This window comes from Camelus dromedarius, chromosome 5 (genome assembly GCF_036321535.1).
Source record: "Camelus dromedarius isolate mCamDro1 chromosome 5, mCamDro1.pat, whole genome shotgun sequence".
In the NCBI taxonomy this organism is placed as follows: domain Eukaryota; kingdom Metazoa; phylum Chordata; class Mammalia; order Artiodactyla; family Camelidae; genus Camelus; species Camelus dromedarius.
This window is the reverse complement of record NC_087440.1, coordinates 31202284-31222181: the sequence shown is the minus strand read 5'-3', so window position 1 is coordinate 31222181 and position 19898 is coordinate 31202284. Positions and strand designations below refer to the sequence as shown.

The 19898-nt window shown below is 45.5% G+C and overlaps 1 gene segment (V, D, J or C); it reads right to left on the bottom strand.

Moving 5' to 3' along the window:
• Positions 1 to 19898, bottom strand: part of LOC105096961 (T-cell receptor alpha chain constant-like) — a 356030-nt gene that overhangs the window by 1028 nt on the left and 335104 nt on the right. The window contains 3 exon segments of the C gene segment in view: positions 242 to 349; positions 1359 to 1403; positions 2861 to 3121. Of these exon segments, the coding sequence occupies positions 243 to 349; positions 1359 to 1403; positions 2861 to 3121 (413 nt within the window).

Sequence of the window (19898 nt, the reverse complement as noted above, 5' to 3'; positions counted from 1 at the left end):
TTCATACTTTGTAGGGGAGACATGGCTCAATCGAGGTGACAGTTGTCACCCGAGGAGGGTATTGTGTTATACATGTGTTCCGGGCCTTGCTATTAACAAGAGGAACTCCTAGCAGGAAAAAAAAGAATTTTGGCAGGCCCAGCCTTTGGACCTAAAAGCAAGACCCTGGCTTGCTTTTCAGAACTTGGGAACCCACCCCAAGACCGCCACACCCCACCGCCCATTTGAGATGCTGGCTCACCTCAGCTGGACCACAGCTGCAGTGTCATGAGCAGGTTAAACCCGACCATTTTCAGGAGGAGGATGCGGAACACGATCACCAGTAGATTTTGGAAATTCAGGCTGACATCTGCAAAACCAAGGGGCCACAGCAGTCATTGGCACGCACTCCAGGTCTGCACAGGCCACGTGACACCAAAGGCAGGGTGGGGAGTCGGGGGGGGGGGCTTCAATGCCTGGAGCCGCCTCTTCCTTTGAGCTTTGCTGCACATTCCCTCATAAGCACTTCATTGCCAAGAGGAAACGCTAACTGCACTTGGCCCTCGTTTTATTTCTGAGCCCTCTCCGTGGATGAGGATGGTGGGTGTCAGAAGTTATCACACACGATTCCCTGGGTCTGGGCCCCCGAGTGCGAATTTAGTGGCTGAACCACGAGAGAGAGGGATGACTCAGTAAGGGCTCAAGTGGAAATGAATATGGGCCTAGGGTCAGTGGTGAGGAGGGGTGGGGATCTTTGAGAGACAAGGTCACCGCCTACATGAGTTCTGCTGCTCTTTTTTTTTTTTTTTAATTTATTAAGGGGGAGATAGTTAGGTTTATTTATTTAATGGAGGTACTGGGGATTGAACCTAGGACCTTGTGCATGCTAGGTGTGCACTCTATCACTGAGCTATACCCTCCCCTCCTCTCTGCTCTTTCTGAAAGAAGGCAAAACCCCCTGGCTGTGGAGGGGGCATGTCCTCAGGATGCCCTGGTTAGTTTAGGGCTACATGTAAGCCGGTCAGAGATTTCACAGCCGGGCCACCCAAGAGCTCTCCTCAGCTCTGCTGACAGTGGAGCCATTGAAAGGAACACAGAGGCCCAGGAGTGAGTCATGGGTCTAGTCAAACTAGACTCGTCCTCCAAGTACTTAGAGTGGAAGAGAAAATTGGAGGTGGTGAGAGGAAGCTGGGGGTTCAAGAATGCCCCCGGGGCAGCTCTGAGTGGGGCTCGGGATGCTGTTCTTGTTCCTCAGAACTTCATTCCCAGATCCACACCTTCCTTCTCACCTCCTCTATCCAGTCCGGGTAATTGTGGATTCAATTGCCTCCCCAAACCTCCCCAAACCAGTATGAAGCCAGGATAGACCCCTCTCTTACCTGTTTCAAAGCTTTTCTCTACCAACTTGGGATCACAGGGAAATTCTAAAAGAAGAAACAAAGATATTTTTCTTAGAGTCCACAGTATGCTGACCCTCCCACCCCAGAGCCCCAGGAGTTGGGCTGGTGAACATTTACAGCCTTTCCAGGCTTCCTCGGGAAGAGATCAGGAGGGAACTGACCAGCACCCTGGCTTCTGGGCACCATTTCATTCACTTAATGAACACTGGTCGTGCTGAACACACGTTACATGACATGAGGCCATAAGGAGCCTTCAGACACAGACCCTGCCCTTGGGCATTCTCCAGTCTGCAGTCTGATAGAGGCAGGAAGGCAGACACCGTGACCAAAAGGGGTATGGATGCTTTCATATGTTCCACAAAGTTTTGATCCCTGCATCCCCAATTTTTTTTCTCCATCTCAGGAAATAGGACTACCATTAACTCAGCTGCTCAGAAATAAACTCTAGCCACCTTCCTTGATCCCCTCTTTCCCTTCTCATCTCAAATGGTTCTACCTTTGAATCCCAAACAGTGCTGGACACTCAACTTCCCTGCTACAGCCCTGTCCCAGCCTCCATCATCTCTCTGTTCCCAATCGCTTCTTTTCTGCTTCCATCCTTGGCTCCTACAATCTATTCTCCACTCAGCAGTCAGAGTGCTTTTTAAAAAAACTTAAATTAGATGTCATTTCCCTGCTTAGAGACAATCAGTTGCTTCTCATTGTACCTAGAACAGTATCTCCCTCTCATGACCTGTGAGGTCCTGTGATCTGGCCCTTGCCTACTTCCACCATCTCATCCCCTCCTGCCCTGCTCCCTTCTCACTGTGCCCCTGGCTCAGGCCTCCTTAGGGTCCCTTCTTGGCTCTTCGCATGGCTGGGACTTCTTAGCTTTGAGATCTCAGCCCTTCTCTGGCATGTGTCCCTAAGGTGGCTGTTTCCTAAACTCCAAGTTAAAGCACATATTCCAATCTGGAGTTCTCTAGATTTCCAATTGCTAATGGGTGGTTCTCCCAGTAAAAATGGAGCTTGCTCGGGGCAGACCCCTCATCTGGTGTGTTTGCTCCTCCACTCCATCACCTGGCATGTTGCACATGAACAGTGATTGCTGAATGAATGAGTGAGTGAGGTCAGGAGCTGGGAGAGACCTTTGGTAGAGAGAGAAATAAAGGGAGGGATCTTGGAGAAGTGCATCACAGGAGGAGCAGTGAGGGGCTGAGCAGAAGCAGGGAGGTGGGGACTCAGAGCAGGTGAGCCTCAGGGCCAGTGCCCTCTCCCGCTGCCTCTCCCCGTCTGCTGTTTGCCCAGGACATTCTGTGGTCTGCCAGGGTGGGACTCACTGGTGGTCAGTAACGAGAGTGTTGGGGGTTTTGCTGACAATTGATGAGGCTGAGACCACCAATCAGAGCAGCTTCCGGATACCAGGGACCTGAGCCCTGGGCACAACCAGGTCACTCAAAGGGAGGAGACTCAGCTTAGACAGGCACCGGGGCTGCACTCACCTTCACTGGCATAGAAGGTCTCACTGAAGGCGTCTTGGCATCCAAAACTAGTGCTGTTGCTCCAAGAGAGGACTCCGTTGCTCTTAGAACCTATGGCCCCCATGTCTAGCACAGTGCTATTTGAGTTGAACACCTTGAGGTCCGTGGCTGGTGACTGTGTCATGTTGATTTGAGAACCAAAATCGGTGTACAGGCAGACGGTGGTGTCACTGGATTTGGAGTCTCTCAGCTGGTACACAGCGGGGTCGGGGTCCTGGATAACTGTGGGCCAAAAGGACCTGGGTTAGGAATGCTCATTTCCCTCCTTTCCTCAACCCAGGCCTGAGTCCAGATGCCAGTGATGGGCAAGAGCAGGGCTCTGCGGGGCTGGCAAGTCACAATCTCAGGCCTTAGATGGGAAAGAACATACTAGGACATTCCAGCTGCTCTCAGTGGATGGGACTCAGGGACAGGCACAAGCCACGAGTCCTGGCCGAGGCCAGGGTCTCAGTGAACGCTCCCTGCCAGGTCCTGCCTGCCTTTCAAGGACACCAGAAATGCAGGGCTACTTAATGATAATCCCTGTTCTTCTACTTAATAGGAACTTCTTCAAAAGCTCAGCCAGCCTCGTAAGCAACAACACAGCTCTGGCAGGAAAAAGCAAGCAGAGGAAGGAGGCCCAGCAAAGCAAACCACACATCTCAGAATCCGGGGTGGTCTCCCTCACTTAGGCTGGGCGTTGGCAGGAACTGGAGATTTATGATAGGCTGGGCTTCAGTTAGATCGATAGCATCCCCAGGAGATTTCCCTCAAGGATAAAAGTTTTAGACTCTCAATCAGAACACCTGCGTCCCAGCCCAGGCTCCACCATTTACTCGACACAGGCCTTGAGCAACTCACAGCAGCACCTTAAGCCCCAGGAATTTCATCTGTAAAATGAGGATGTTGCCTCATCCAATTTCCTAACCAGACTATTCCGAGAAACCATGAGGGTTTCTCCATATAAAATTATATTTAATAAACTGTGAAATACTGAGATAGTTTTAGTCATTGTAGCTCTCGATACTCTGGGGTTATTGCCGTGACCATGTGCTCCCGAGCACTACTCAGTTTCCACTCTGCACCCCCAGGAAGTGGGAGTTGCCGGAGGCTTTTCTTCTGTGCTGAGACTGACTCTTCAGTATTTTCATAGGATTTAGTGTTTTTAATGCAACCCTAAGTGTTTATTCTTTCAGACCTCCTGCCTTTAGAGGAGGAAGCAGAGGTTTGCCAGGGGGATTAACACGTTGGGGCCACCCAGAGACTTGAGAACAGGGTTGGGACTAGAGCTTCCTGCCCCTGTGGTTCTCTGCTCCCACAGCTCCTCACCACGCATGCAGAGTTTTTCAGAGCAGCGATGCAAGATGCATCAGCCAGCCAGGGTGGCCTTGGCAATGCAGATAGCCAGCTAGGTCCCAAATCAGGGGAATCAGCTCTTGGCATGGCCTTGGGATGCTGAGTCAAGGCAGAGCTGCCTCTGGGTGGGGCTGTCCCCGGAGCAGCAGAGCCGTGGTGTGTTCACAGGGGAGCTATATGCAAAGCTCTGGCCTCAAAGGATTCTGCCTGCTCCCTTCCAATCTCCATCTCCCTGGGAGGCAGAGAGTTACTGGGTTAAGGCCCTATCTTTTACTGGGTGGGGAGAGATGGGAAGCCATTAGCCAATACCCCACTGGATCTGTTAGTCATCAGTAGGAGTCCCAGGTGGGACTGGGGATGGGGACCTGGAAGGGTGTGGAGGTGCTGAGAGAATGTGGCCTCAAGAAGAAGGCAGAAGCTAAGGTACCACCAGACAGTTTGGCCTTAGAGGGGAAAGGGGGTGCTGCAGGGGCCAGATACCCAACTTTTTTTTTAACACCCCTATTGTAGTATGGTTCCTGTACAGTAAACTACACAAATTTCAGGTGTACAATTTGATGAATTTTGATAGATGTATACACCTATAAAACCACCACCACAGTCAAGATAGCTAACATTTCCATCACTCCCTAACAGGTGCAAATTTTGAATTCCCAATTTATGCCTTCCCACTCCCCTTCCCCTCTGGTAATCATAAGTTTGTTCTCTATGTCTGTGAGTCTGTTTCTGTTTTGTAGATAAGTTCATTTGTAGCCTTTAAAAATTTTTTTTTAGATTCCACATATAAGCGATATTTTATGGTATTTTTCTTTCTCTTTCTGACTTACTTCACTTAGAATGGCAATCTCTATGGCATTATTTTCTTCTTTTTTATGGCTGCCAGATGCCCAACTTTGAGTCCTGGTTAAACTCTCACTCAAGTCCTAGAGCTGGTGGGTGTCAGGCGGGAGAAGGTCTAGACCACACTGTCCAATGTGATCGTCTTTAGCTATGTGTGGCTGTTTCAGTAACCCAAATCAAGTCAAATTAAAAATTCAACTAACAATTAAAACTTCATTTTAAGAGCTCAGTAGCTGCATGTGGCTGGTGCCTACTGCACTGGACAGTGCAGAGTGACAGAATATTGCTATTGTCACAGAAAGTTCTATCGGACAGCACTGGTCTGGAGGGAGCATGCCATGGAATATAAGGAAAGGCACCAGGGGCTGAGGGTGAGACTTAAAAGCCATCCCGAGGTCTGTGAGGGGTGCCTGCTAGGAGCAGGCCAGTTCTTCAGTTTTGCTAGCGAGAGATTAAAATGAAGTGGCAATTAGTGAAGTCAGAAGAACTGAGGTGATTTTTAGCTTTTATCAAGTCTTGTCTTTCCCAGCAGATGCCCTTTGGGCTTCCCTATGTGCATTTGTTGCTGTTGTTTCTCCTGTCCATCTTCCCCACCTCTTATCTCCTCTCTTGCTCACCCTCTCCCTGTTCCCCCGACTTAAATCTGACCTTTGAGCTCATCTCCCAAAGGACTTGTCTAGAGCATGGAGCTGACTGGGTCACATTTTGTTCAAAGTCATTCAGGGACTCCCCATTACCTACAGGATACTGCCCACACTTCCTGGCATGACATTCAGGGCCTGCCATGATCTGGAGAGCTTGAATTTCCTCTCTCAGGTCCTTTATATGCCCTGTATGAGCACAGCCAACCAAACTCTTGGCTCCCTGGAATGTAAGCTCTGTGACAGCAAAGGCCTATCCCCAGATTACTGCTGTATCCCTAGTATCTGCCACATAGTAGGTGCTCAAGAAACAATGTTGGATAAGCAAGTGGTCTAGTGACCAGCAGATCTGCAAAATTTCTGCTCATTAGACTTTTAGGTCAAAAAAACTGGGTAATGATACCAACTACTCTATATAAAATAGGTAAACAACAATGTCTTACTGTATAGCACAAGGAATGTATTCAATATCTTATAATAGCCTATAGTGAAAAAGAATATGACAAAGAATATATATATATATTATATATATATAAACTGAATCACTATCCTGTACACCAGAAACTAGCATAACATTGTCAATCAACTCTACTTAAAGAAAAAAAAGACTGGATACTGATCCTTAACTTGATTTTTTTTAGCCCCCTTTTATTTTTACCCCCATGTACTTAGAAGTACACAACCTTCTTTTTGTCCAAAAACAAAAAAAACGAGTCACTATTAATTTGGAGGGTTTTAGGGATCCATCTGCCAGACCCCTGGGAGCAGAGACATCCTGTTCCACCTTAGCAAGATAAACACCCCCCTACCATTGATGACATCTCGGAAGGTAGCCTTCTCAAGACTGGATCAGTTTTTCAGTGTGGAAGTCTGGCTGTTCTAGATCCTAACCATTCATTTTCATTCAGAACTAACCACAGAGGCACATGTTCGATGGTCCTTGTGTGTTAGATCCCCAGAGGCGCAGCAGTGGTTGAAAGCTCCCTTACCGCTAATCTGTCCTTTGCAGTTAAGCACCAGGAAACCAAAGTGTGAGTTAGCAACACTGACACTGAGTCTGAATCCCACTGAGGCTCTGGTGAGCATAAGGAAACAGTGAACCCCGGGCAGACTTACCAGGAGTAATGGAAACTCTGGTTCCCTTGCCAAATTGCAGCTGGGAGGCAACACCTCCATACCACTCCCAATGTCTCCATTACAGAAAGCCTTAGGTTTCCCCTCCTTTGAGGGGTAGGGTGACCCCTCTCACAGCCCACTGAGCAAGCAGTGGGAGGTCTAGGCCATGAGCTGTCCATGGAAAGAGCTGGCCCCTCTCACCTTCATCCTGGTCTGCATTTCTGAATTGGATTCCCAGTTTCCCGGTGGCTGGGCCTGGCCTTAATGATCTGTATTCTCTTGAAGGCTCTCGTATTCCTTTTCTCCACTGTCTGTGAAGACGTCTTTGACTTTCTCTCCATCTAGCTGTATTATCAGATGTGTTTACTTGGGCCAGAATACACGTGCCTTATTCATTCCCAAGATCATGCCTTCTTTCTTGGTGTTCCTTACACCTACAAGTCCCCTCCTCTCCTTTCTTTGCCCATACAGATCTTACCTATCCTTCAGGCTCCATGAATCCTTTCTACTGCATAAAACCTTCTCCATCTAGGCCACCTTTTCAGCCAGGACCCCATTGCCCTGAATCTCTGTTGTGCCTGTTGGTATCATCAATTGGTTGATACTAAAATGGTTTTCAGGTTGCTAAATTTACAAGTGTTCGGTCCCTTTGGCTAGTTTTTATACTGTTTTGGGGACTGGTCTGGCATCTATCTTAGATAGTTTCATACTTAGTTTAATATTTTATAGAGTGATGGCCACATAGAAGGCATTTAAAATTATCCACTGAATGATTAAAGTCAAATTTTAATGTGTTTGACCTAGAGAAACGCAGATCTTCAAGACTGACAGTGTTGCTTTTCCCCTTCCCAGAGGCCTCTGTAAGCAACTAGTGGTAACACTCACAGTTAGCCTCCCCGTAGTAATACTGATATCTCCGGAAGAAAAGATTAGCGACATTGGCCTATGGGGTGGCAAATGGTGCCACCCCGGAGGACTCACCAGATATTATGGATACTTGGGTTCCTTTCCCAAATGTGAGTTTACCAGCCGTTCCTCCAGTATTCACACAGCAGGTGACCCCATTACAGAAACTCGCTGGACCTACCTCCTACTTCGATGGGAGAAGCACTGATGTCTCACAGGAGACAGGAGGATCACACTTTTTAGAGGTAGACCTTCCACTCTTTTGTGTTGAGACTTTGTCTCTTAATCCTTTCCCTCCTGCCCCATCCTGCTGTAGTGCCCTGGGTTGGAGGTTGTGATTTCTGTACACCAAGAATTCAGTAGAGCAAACCCCCCCTGCTCAGAGCAACAGTATCTTGGATCCCCTTGTGAAAGGTCCAGGACTGTTTGCTCTTCACCTGCCTCGTGATTCTTTAAGTTCCAGCCCAAGGATGTTTCCTGAGCACTGAGTACAGGATGAGCAGATTTTCTGAGATGGGTGGAAATAACTATTTGGGATCCTACAGAAGAAAACACCTGGCATCAACTCAGCATCTTGGACAAAGAAGAATCAGTTGTCAGTGCCCACCCTTGCCCCACTCTCCTTACTTGGCTGGACACTCAGTCTGGTCCCTGCTCCAAAGATTAACTTGTTACCACTGTTGAATCCCCACTGAGGGGAAGGTCTTTGCAATAACCTTCCTGATGTTAACCTGCTGGAACCCACCAGGCTGAGAGCACCATCCTAAAAGGCAACCTGGGTTTCTGTTTCTTAGGTTTTTCTACTTCCCAAGGTTCCCTTTTCCCTTTATAATAATGAAGCTTTAGTATAACAAAGCCTTGATGATAATGATGATAATAATAATCATTATTTAGGAGAGCTTCCATTTATTACTTGCTATATGCCAAGCCTTGTCTCGTATTTTTATGATGTGATTATTGTCATTTTGCTGTTGAGAAAGTGGAGACTTCATTAGCTGGAGAGGGTAAAGCCAGACTTTCTCCCAGATCTGCCAGCCTCCCAAGCTGTGCTCTGAACCCCACACCCCCCTGCCTTCATGCCTTGTTATTTCACATGGCATATTTGCCATTCAGATAGGGTCTGGGTCACTTTTATCCTGGGAGTGGTTCAAAACTCTACTAAAGTCCAGAGAAGAAGATTCTGTGAGCAGGTCTCCCCACACCACGCTCATTAGCCCATCCAGGGATTTAGTTACCTGCTGCAATAAAAGAGTTTGTACTCATTTCTTTCCCCTAAGGGTACTTAGCTAATTTCCTGAATGTTAGGATTATCTCGTGCTGATATGATTGGCTTCGGCTGAAAGCACTGAGTATCTGCAACTCTTTTTATGTTTCTGTAAATTATTCTGCTCTGATTTTCACTTGCCCAATTGGCTCTTGGTGCTTCTGTCTTTAATATGAGAAATGGGAACATTTTTAAGTTACTGGAAGAGTTTGTAGACATGGAAACGAGTGTTTCATATATCCCTGAGTTTGCCATAAATCACTGCCGTTTTTTTCACAGACAAGTTGTCGGTTACTTTGCCCTGGTCATTTGCACAGTCATACTCACATGGGCGTACAGCCAGCCTGGTCCCGGCTCCAAAGATCAGCTTACTGTAGCTACCAGACAGCACACCCTAGGAGGATGCTTTACAAGAACTCTAACCCCCTCAGGGTCAGCTTCACTGGGGCGGCAATGTCTCCTGTCCCTGTTTCACAGGCTCCTCCAAAATCACCCTTTCTCTGACACAAGAGAGAAGTCTGGCCCACTGAGTCCTAATCCCTCTGCTTTCTGTATAATAATCACCTCACAGACCTTTCCCTTATAGCTGGCCTTGAGCTGGTCAGGCCTTCCTGGATGATGAGTGCCCATTCTGTCACTGAAAGTGAAGGAGGAAAATTGGAAGAATCTGGAGAAGAGCCAGGGATTAACTGGAAATCAGTCTTGAGGGAAAATTCACAGCACTGGCAATAGATGGAAAATTTGGGGTAGGGCTTAATCACGGGAGGCCTGTGGAAGCTCTCCTTTTAGAAAGTGGTTATACAGTGTTTATAGAAGCACTGTTTACAATAGCCAAGATGTGGAAGCAACCTAATGTCCATTGACAGATGACTAGATAAAGAAGTTGTGGTGTGTGTGTGTGTGTGTGTTTATATATACACATATACACATAATGGAATACTACTCAGCCATAAAGAAGAATAAAATAATGCCATTTGCAGTAACATGGATGGACCTGGAGATTGTCATACTAGGTGAAGTACGCCAGAAAGGAAAGAAAAATACTGTATGATATCACTTATATGTGGAATCTAAAAAAAAAAAAAAGGACACAAATGGACTTATTAGCAAAACAGAGACAGACTCACAGACATAGAAAACAAGCTTATGGTTACTAGGGTAGAAATGGGGTGGAGAGGGATAAATTGGGAGTTTGGGATTTGTAGATACAAACTACCATACATAAAATAGATAAACAACAGGATCCCACTGTACAGCACAGGGAACTATATTCAGTACCTTGTAATGCCTATAATGAAAATGAATATGAAAAGAAATATGTATATATATATGTGTGTGTGTGTGTATATATCTATATCTATATCTATCTATCTATATATATATATAATCACTATGCTATACACCAAAAATTAACATTATAAATAGACTATACTTCAATTAAAAAAAAAAGAGAGAAAAAGAGAGGAAAAAGAAGGGGTTCTAGTACTCCTTGACAGCAGAGAGAGAGAGAGAGAGGCTAATATTGCCATAGACGTATTCACATAAAATGCACAAGGAGGGCTGCTTAACTATGAAGGTTGTGAGACTCAGGAGTGAGTTGCCAATGAGGCCTGAGAATCTACTTCTCTAGAGATTTCTAAGATTAGAGTTGACAGTCTTATGGGGAAAAAAAATCTCCAAAATTTGAGAGTGGTTTAGACAAGTCCTTTCAGTGAAAATTTCACAGAACTCTAGTACTAAATTTGTCTGCAAAAAAAGATTCTAAGCTCAAAAAAGTGGAAAATGCTGTATATTGCATTTCAGTCTTGAAGACTGACAATGAATATTAGCATTTTAAAGGCTCTGAGAAATCTTGCAGTGAGGAAATCCAGAGCTTCTCAAACTTACTTGATCTAAGAATCTTTTTTTGTTTTCCTTAAAACACTCATTAATGTTTGTGGAGGTTAATATATATTCCTGTATATTTTATATACAAGTTTAGATATATATTCCTTGGAAGTCTCTTCTCTAGTTCAAGGAATTTAAAATTCCATCCTATATATGTATATAGAGTAGACAAACAACAAAGTCCTATGTTATTGGACAGGGAACTTGCAATAACCTATAATGAAAAAGAATATAAAAAGAATATAAAAAAGAATATGCTTATATATGTATGACTGACTCACTATGCTGTACACCAGAAACTAACACCACATTGTAAATCAACTATACTTCAATAAAATACAAGAGCAACAACAACAAAAAATCCCCAAACAAAATTCCATCCTGAATTCCAGTCCAATTTTATCCTTAAGTTTTCCGTGTTCTGAATCTGTTTGTTCTCCTACCAACTCCTACCCACACAATTAAGGGCCTCCTTGATGCTGATTATTTTCTTCTAATCATTGTGAAACAGCTTCATTCTACTCGGGCAATTGCCGAACACTAGTCAGACACGTAGCAAATTCTGCTGTGTCAGGAATGGATCGAGGGCATCAGGCTGGACCCACATCGCCCCGACACCTCGCAGGGTTTACCTACTAGGAACAATGACAACTTTAAAGCCTTTCCCAGATGTGAATGTATTGGTCTTCCTTCCACACATCTATATACCTTGGAGCTGTATACTTCGAAGAACATTCTGGTCCTAATAGAGAAAAGTTTCCTGAGAACAGATGGGGCAAAGTTGCCTGGGTGATCCCTCAAGCGGAGACAGACTTCGTGTATTTATCATTGGGCCTCTTTCCTTTTGCTGCTGAAGCCCATTTGTGCTGCTCCCCTATCGTGTGTATTGTAGTTCTTACGTCTCTGAACTCTGGTTCTTGAGAAGTATGATGGGTTTCAGGCTTTCTAAATGCAGCCTGAATAACCCATGGCAGGGAAGAGGCTTTGGTGAGGCCTCAAATGAACAGATAAATATGGCGGAAGTTTTCCCGGGAGAGATGGACTTTTGCCCCCCCCCCACCCCATGCACGTTTGGATGGATTCTGTAATCTCCCTATTTTGGACTCTAACAACAATCTGTTGGAGAATACTTGCTACTGTCTAAACCAATATGTTCGCAACATTTACTACCCCTCCAATGAAGCCTTCCCTGACTCTCCTAGCTAGAGGCATTTTTTTCAATGATCATTTGTTCGGTAACACCTATGCATCAGGCATTGTGCTGGGGTGTGGAGGTGTAAGGATGGAGGAGAGAGGGTCCTGGCCTCCCGGAGCTTATGGTGCAGTGCAAGATGCATGTAAGACCAGGCAACTAGGATAGGAAGCCGGGATACCTTCCCCTTTGTGACCATGCAGCTGGTGTGTATTTTCACCACAACATGGTGACTCCAGGTGTAATTGTAGGTTTATATGAATGTTTACCCACTGAGAAATCCTGGATGGCAGGGACCCTGCACCTTCCTTCCTTACATCTGGAATAGTTCTTAGAATATAACAGTTACCTAGTAAATATTTGTTGAATGAAAGCCTTCTAAATATTTTAATTCATTTTTAATGCAGTCCTGCTCTCTATCTTCTTTTGTTAGGACTATTTCATTTATCTTTTAAATTCTGTGTGTGTCCACTTTCTAAACTTAGTATTGTTTTTATTGCATTATCTAGGCTCTAAGTTCTTCTCTTAATTAAATATGGATATTTTTGAGAGTGTATCTGATGCCCAGGGTCTTTGAGAAGTTTAATTTATCACTTTTCATGATAACTAGATGGTAACAAAAACACATTTTTTGGCAGAATCAGTCATGATTTCTTTTCTGATAAAGATCTTTTGTCTCAAAGGAATCCAGAAACAGCAAAAGAGTCTATCTCTGTAATGATGAAAAGGCCAGGCCCCACTGGCAATTACTACCTTTAGATAATAAACCACTGTTGAGCTAGTGGCTGGGAATTCGAATTTCAAAACATTCAAGCCTCATGAAGAAACATGAGAAATTAGTTCAGGAAGTGCAGACTCATCAGCTAAGAAGGCAGAGTAGGGACTTTCTGTGTCTTTGGCTGGAGGCTGAGGTTCAAGCACTTACTTGGATGCACTTGGAGTCTGGTTCCTCTCCCAAAAGTGAGTGTTCTGCTGCCTGTGTTCGCACCCTGGTGCAACGTTATACAAATACTTGCCCCCTGCCAGCCTGGGGTGGCTGCCCATCTCGGTGTCCCCTCCTCCCCACAACCATATACAGCCTTCACTCATGAGAGCAGAACTTTAGAACAGCCTGTTCCATGGTTTTGATGACAGATTTATCCCTGCATCACTTTATAATAATCAGTCCCCCTTGGTTTCTACTTGCCTCCCTGCCATACCTGCCTCCTGCTGACCCAATTCAATGACTCATCTCTTCAGAAACACCGAGTCCTGGACCAAGGCTGCCACAGTCACCATGGCAGGAAGGCTCAGGATGGGCAAACCAAGGACCAAACAGGTAGCCTTGGAGGTCTGGGGTCTTTCTTCATGGAGCAAGGATGGTGGTAGCAGTGTGGTGGCAGGATTAACAATAAGACCCTGGAGCCGAATGGATTAGTGTTAAATTCTAGCCCTGTCATTCCTAGCAGTGTGATCTTGGGCAAGTTACTTGTCCCAAGCCTCTGTTTCCTCATCTGTAAAGTGGGCATAATATCAACTCCCTAGTATTAGGATGGCTGTGAGCATTGAGTGAGAAATTCTATGAAGGACAGAGTTTATCACTGGCACATGTCAGGCATTTGGTACACAGCAGCTAATAATACAATGATTCCCAGCAATGCTTTACAATGCAGGGAGGAATAAGCCTTCTTGCAGCTTCTTGCAGCCAGAGGAGATCCGTTTCTGCCGCACAGCCCTCTCCAGCGCCCCAGGGTGCCTCAGCGTTCTGGCTTGGGGATGCTCATGTGTAGGGCAGATGTCTCATGGACCCAAGGGGACGTGGTGAGAGAGATTCACAAGCAGGGGGCTGAGGGGCAGGGTGGAACCTTGGCTGCCAAGAAGACAGTTCTGCTTCAGAGCCCCAACCAAGAGTGAAGTCTCTTTTCTCAGACCTCGGGGGTTTGTCCTCTGCAAGCACCGTGCACGCAAAACCCTTATACAGCAGAGCCTCAGTCATTTCATTAGAGCTGACATAATGATAAGTTACTCCCAGACCACAGAGGACTCTTTAACGACGGAGCAGACCGATCACAGACTCTCTCATTATTGCAATATCCTTCCATAATATATTCTCTGTCTACAAAATGTCCCTTGACCGTCTCTGTAATACTCACATGGATGAACAACAAGCCTGGTCCCTCTTCCAAATGTAAGTCCATAGTTTCCTCCTGATACACACAGCAGGGAAAGCCTTTGCCAAAACCCATCTCACATGACCTCATTCTACCTATTGCCTCAGTAGTGTTGGGGCCACAGTCCAGGGGAACACTGGCGATGCCCCCAGCATTGCAGGAATCTCCCACAGCTGTCCTGGAGCCCCTGAGCCTTGATGCACACCGGCAGTGATGGGAGCCAGGAGCTGTGGACTGGAGAGCTCCCCACCTCCTTTACCCAGGAGAAAACACACACTCCCTCAGAGAAGCAGGGCAGCAACTCCCCAGCAGGAGCCACCACCCTGCTTGCCTGGGGCAACCTCAGGGTCTGACTCTGTTGCTCTTTTGTCAGATACAAGGGCTCCCAGGATGGAGGGCAAAGGAGATTTTATATTATATTTTCAGTGGAGATGCTGAGAGAAAGGGAGGCTGGAAGGAACAAGGGGCACACACAGGTTTGGGACAGTGACCTTCTAAGAACGTTAGGTGTGGCATTGATGGAGGACACACCCTCCCCCCTCCCATGGTCCAGCACCCGGGTAGGAACAGCACTGGGTGGGTGAGGGGGTCATATACACAGGAGGATCCCGGCTTACTTACTTGGTGTGACCACTACTTGGGTCCCCTTCCCAAAAGTGAATCTGTTTTCATAATCCCACTCCAGGTCAGTGCATTACAAAAAGGTCCTGGCTTTGCCCACCCTCTTGTGGAGGACACACACGCTTCCCAGTCGCTCTAAAAGCTGGGAACCTGGAGAGGCTGGTCCTAACCTTTTCCCTGTAATGGGGGCTGGGGTGACTTGAAGAGGCTTCCCTGATGGTTGTAGCAGCTTCCTCCCCGATGCTACCCATCGCCTCCATTTTCCCATCACAGCCATCAACAAACAGCCAGAGGGAAAAACTCTTCTGGGAAAAACAGAACCTTTACAGAACTTTGCGAAAAACTGCCTCCGACATAGGCCCGGCGGGTGTGCGTAATTCTAAAGATACCAGGCAGCAGCGGGCATTTTCCCACCTCAGCTGCCAGGCCTGAGATGAAGGCACCATTTTCTCGGGGTTGCATGCAAAGAAGCATTTTTCGCTTTGCCAGAAAGAGAAGGAGCAAGAGCATTTCCAGCAAGCTGTGCTGGGGCACATGCTAAAAACACGCCTCGGCGTGACTCAGTCACCGCATCCCCTCGGGGGCTGAACGAGAGTCCTGGGTGACTCATGCCTGACTCATTCCTGTTTCTACTGTTTTCTGTCCTCTCCTCAGTCAAGGCTGCTTTCTGTCAAGGGGCCTTTTTATCAAGAAAGTCTAACATCTCAGCAGATAACAGTCTTAATTTTTTCCCCCTAGAAACACAGGGGCAGGATCCTGCTTGCTCTCTGCCAGGGAATGTGGACCGTCCATTGTCACCGCTGTCCTGCCTCCAGCCAGTAGGGTCCCAGGTCCTGTGCACGACCACACACAGCACCCTTCTTGGCACACTCATGTATCAATTGTTATTAGACTTTTAATAGATGGGTGTTTTGTTTCTCTGATAAGACTGAAAGTTCCTCAGAGCAAGAACCACATCTTAACACTTCTTCTCTTTGTTTGTTCATTTCTTTCTAAACCACCTATGGCCCCTGGCTTGTTGATGACACAAAATAATCACTTACTGAGTTGAGCTGACTTTTACTGTGCATAATTATTGTGGCAAGGAGGCCAGTTTTGGGGGGAGGTTAAAAGTTAAGTATACTTTGGATAAATGCGAGCTGCAAAACTTAAGTGCTTCGGCAGGGAAAAACCAAGGAAGCATCTCTCAGAGACAGAATCAGGAGGAGGCATAAAACCCAACACATCGTGAGGTTCATACTGACCCTCAGCAGAGAGGGGGCAAATGAATGAACAAGTAAAGTACTTGACTCCAAAGGAAACTCAAGCATTTTTCTCCTGATATGTTGACATTGATCCCCTTAAAGGGCAAAAAGAATAATTTAGCAGGAAAAAAATATTCCAAGTTAGTAACATTGATAAGATCAATAATAACAAACTAGTAGTGGTAAAAATAACGATCATCATCATATTCTTTTATAGACCTGTATAAATACAAACCCAATATTGGAAGTGGGGTCACACATTTCTGGAGATCTGACTTACTTGGGCTGATCAAAAGTTGGGTGCCAATTCCAAATGTGAGCTTCTGGTAGTCTGTGTTCACACTCTGATGTACCTCTATACAAAATGGTACCCTGTAGCTGGGCCAGCTCTACACAACATGGTACCTTATAGCTGGGCCATAGTCTGGGATTCCCAAGTCACACACAAGTTATTTACTAAGTGTGTCCCCGTGTCTGTGTGCATGCGCCAACGTGGGAAGAGGCATATCATTTTTACTATTTAATGGTAATTTCTAAGACTATTGGAAGATGACAATAAATAATCAGAACCCAATAGGAGATCCTGCTTTGTATACGGAGGATTTTAAAAAAAATGTCATGAATATTCAGGTAGAAAAAGTTATTCTATATGTTACATGAATATATAATTACAGAGTTTCAGTTCTAGACAGGATCTAAGGTAGTTATAGCCATCCACACTTCCTAAGTGTTCACTATGTTTCTTGCACGAATGAGGCTCATGGATACGAATAATGCAACATTCTCATCGCCAACCTACCTTGTTATTTAAATAGCAGACAAAACCCTTGGGGAAAAATCAGTGAAAACAGATATCCTTCAACTATAGTACAAATCAGGTTATTTCATGGAACTTACTTGCTTCAACAAATAGTCTTGTTCCTGTCCCAAAGACAAATTTGAAGGCTCCAGTATTGCCCACAGTGATGTGTGCTGTGACAAAATGGGCCATTTCCTTTTCCCGGCATTTTTATACCACAGCTGGGCAGCAGGCACCTGGAGCCCATGGGAAGGAGCACTTTTGTATATTCCCCCAGTAGAACCCATTTGTTTTTTTTTCCTGTTCATCAACAATCTCGTATCTCCTACCTCCTGGAAGGGTTAGTTTGCCAAACAGTAGTCATGGAATATGGCCCAGGGACCAGGATCCCCAGGCTTTAGTCCTGGCTCTAGTTCTCACTGAAGTTATGAAATTAGATAATTCAACAAACCTTTCTGGGTCTTAATTTCCTTACTGGAAAAAAAAAGAGGTCTGAACCTCCCTTTTAGAGCTAAAGTTCTATGATCCAGCAATGTTCAAAGCGGCCCCAACACTGCACATTTCTATAACTCGCAGATGAGTCAGGCATGTGTTGGTCATTACCCTGGAGACTGGTCTGCCTGGGGAAAATACAAGAAATAGTGAGGGAAAGCGCTGGTCAGAACTAGGGAGTGGCCACTGCCAGCTCTTTCTCTCCTCTCTCCATTGGGGTGAATGCTCCCAGCAGCCCCTGTTCTACTTGTTTCCTCATTGAAAAGGGAAGGGAATCCTTTAGATTTGGGGCATTCAAGTCAAGATTTTCCAATGCTCCATCTCTAAGTCAAGACAGTATCTAAGAATGGAAAAGACAAATTCCATGTATTTCTTTACTCACTCTGTCTGGCATCCTGTGTCATTTCTAAGTAAGCGCTGGCACAGTTCTGTGACATCATGTAGTAGAAAGAGCAAGGCTTTGAGATCAGGCAGGCAGATCCTGGCTTGAATCTAGATCCTTCCAGTCACTAACCCTGGGGTCTTGGGTAATTACTTCTCTGAGCCTCAGTTTCCTCTTCTGTAAAATAGGGCTACTGCTCCTTGCCCCATAGAGTTGTTTGAAGATAAACAATACCGTATGTCATGCACCTAGCACTGTATCCACACATCATAGGTACTGAGAAGGCAGTTTTTATTTCTATGTTAAGTTAAATTATAGATTAACAAAATTTTTTCTTTTTTTTAGTGTTATAGAATTTGTTTATGAAATAGCCATATGAGTCCATACCCTCGAGGTGTATAAACTCTGGGGTTGTATAGAAATAAGATCCCAGAACCACAGATTTTGAGGGCTTCCACCCTCTCACCTCACCCTGGAGGAGTCTGAGGCACACAGAGGGGCAGTGACTTGCTCAGTGTCATGCAGCCAGTTGGAGGCTCAGTCAAATGTAGAACTCTAGGCTGAAACCAGAGGCCCTGGGCTCCTTTCTCTGCATTTCACTGACTCTTTGTGAATAGTGTTTAGTGCCAAGGGGTATAATTTCTGGAATGAACTGGGTATGGCTTATTGGGGGCATCGGTGAAGTGACCTTGAATATCCTCCCCTCAGCGAGTCTCAGAATCAATGGCAGTGGATCTATTAGATCCTGGCCATGCAGCTTTCTGCTCTTCTAAGTTTTTCCCTCTTTCGGGCTCCATTTAGCTTAATTCTAGTCCTAAAAACTCTGATACTGGACAGTTTTTGTCAGCCTCGCATCTTAGGAAAAGCCCTAATGGTTTGCTGAATTCCACCCTAAAGAAAATATGCTTGGGGCTAGAGGGCTTAGCTCAGCGGTAGCGCGCATGCCTGGTGTGCACGAGGTCCTGGGTTCAATCCCCAGTGCCTCCGTTAAAGGGGAAAAAAAAAATATGCTTGTATATTCTTTGCATATCTTCACTAATTTATCTGGGTGTCACAATTCTTAATACTTCAGCACTAGGTTATGGTTAATTATAAATCAGATACAAATGACAAAAATGACATCTCCTTTTCTCCCATTCACCGTCACCAGAATACATCTGTAGTCACCATAGAATGCACACTTACTCAGTTCCACTTTTAGCCGGGTGCCTTTCCCGAAGGTGAGCTTGTTTGCTCCTCCCGTGAGTCCCACAGTGCGTGATGCCTCACAGTAAACTCCCTTCTTGTCGCTTCACCCCTTTTCCCGATTTACCCTACTGAGTTAGAAAACACTTCAGATTCAATATAACAATTTGACTTATTCATATGGGTAAAAAGCTTCCCCCTACCCCAAACGGAATAAATTCATAGGCTGCTGGTGCCAGGAGGCCAGAGAGGTCAGCCACTTCCCTGCTTATACATAAGAAAACTGGGCCCCGGAGGCCAGAGATCTGCTCCAAGTTACCCTGCTAGTTGGTAGCAGAGATCAAAACATGGGTCTATTTGATTTTCAGTCTCATGTCTTTCCCACTTCACCACATTCTGAAGGTACTGTGTCCCTCACTACGTTCTCTTCTTCCCTTCAGCCTGGAAACTGGACTTCTCTGGATGTTTGAATTCAATTAAACGAGCATTTATCAAGCACTTACTTTGTCAAAGGACCATATTAGACACTTCACGGTTTATAACAAGAGTCTCTGCTCTTAAGGATCTTTCAGTTTTAATAGGCAGATCCTCTCAGTGATGAAAGATTTCTGTAGCTCTGTGTATCACGGATTGTCCAAGATTTCACAGCTAAATAGGGGATGTGGAAGGTAAGAGCCTGGGGAGAGACTACAGTCTAGTCTGGTCTTTAGACAGGAAGCCAGGCTGTTTCTGGAGAAGCCAGGTTTGTCCTCATTGTCCAGGTGTTAGTCTCTATTCTGTTCTGACTTAGTGATTAATTCTACAGTTATTTTCAATTCTTCTGTCAGTTATTCTCATTAAAAAAAAAAATCTTCCAGGGGAGGGTATAGCTCAAAATGGTAGAGCACATGCTTAGCATGCACAAAGTCCTGGGTTTGATCCCTGGTACCTCCTCTAAAAAAAGTA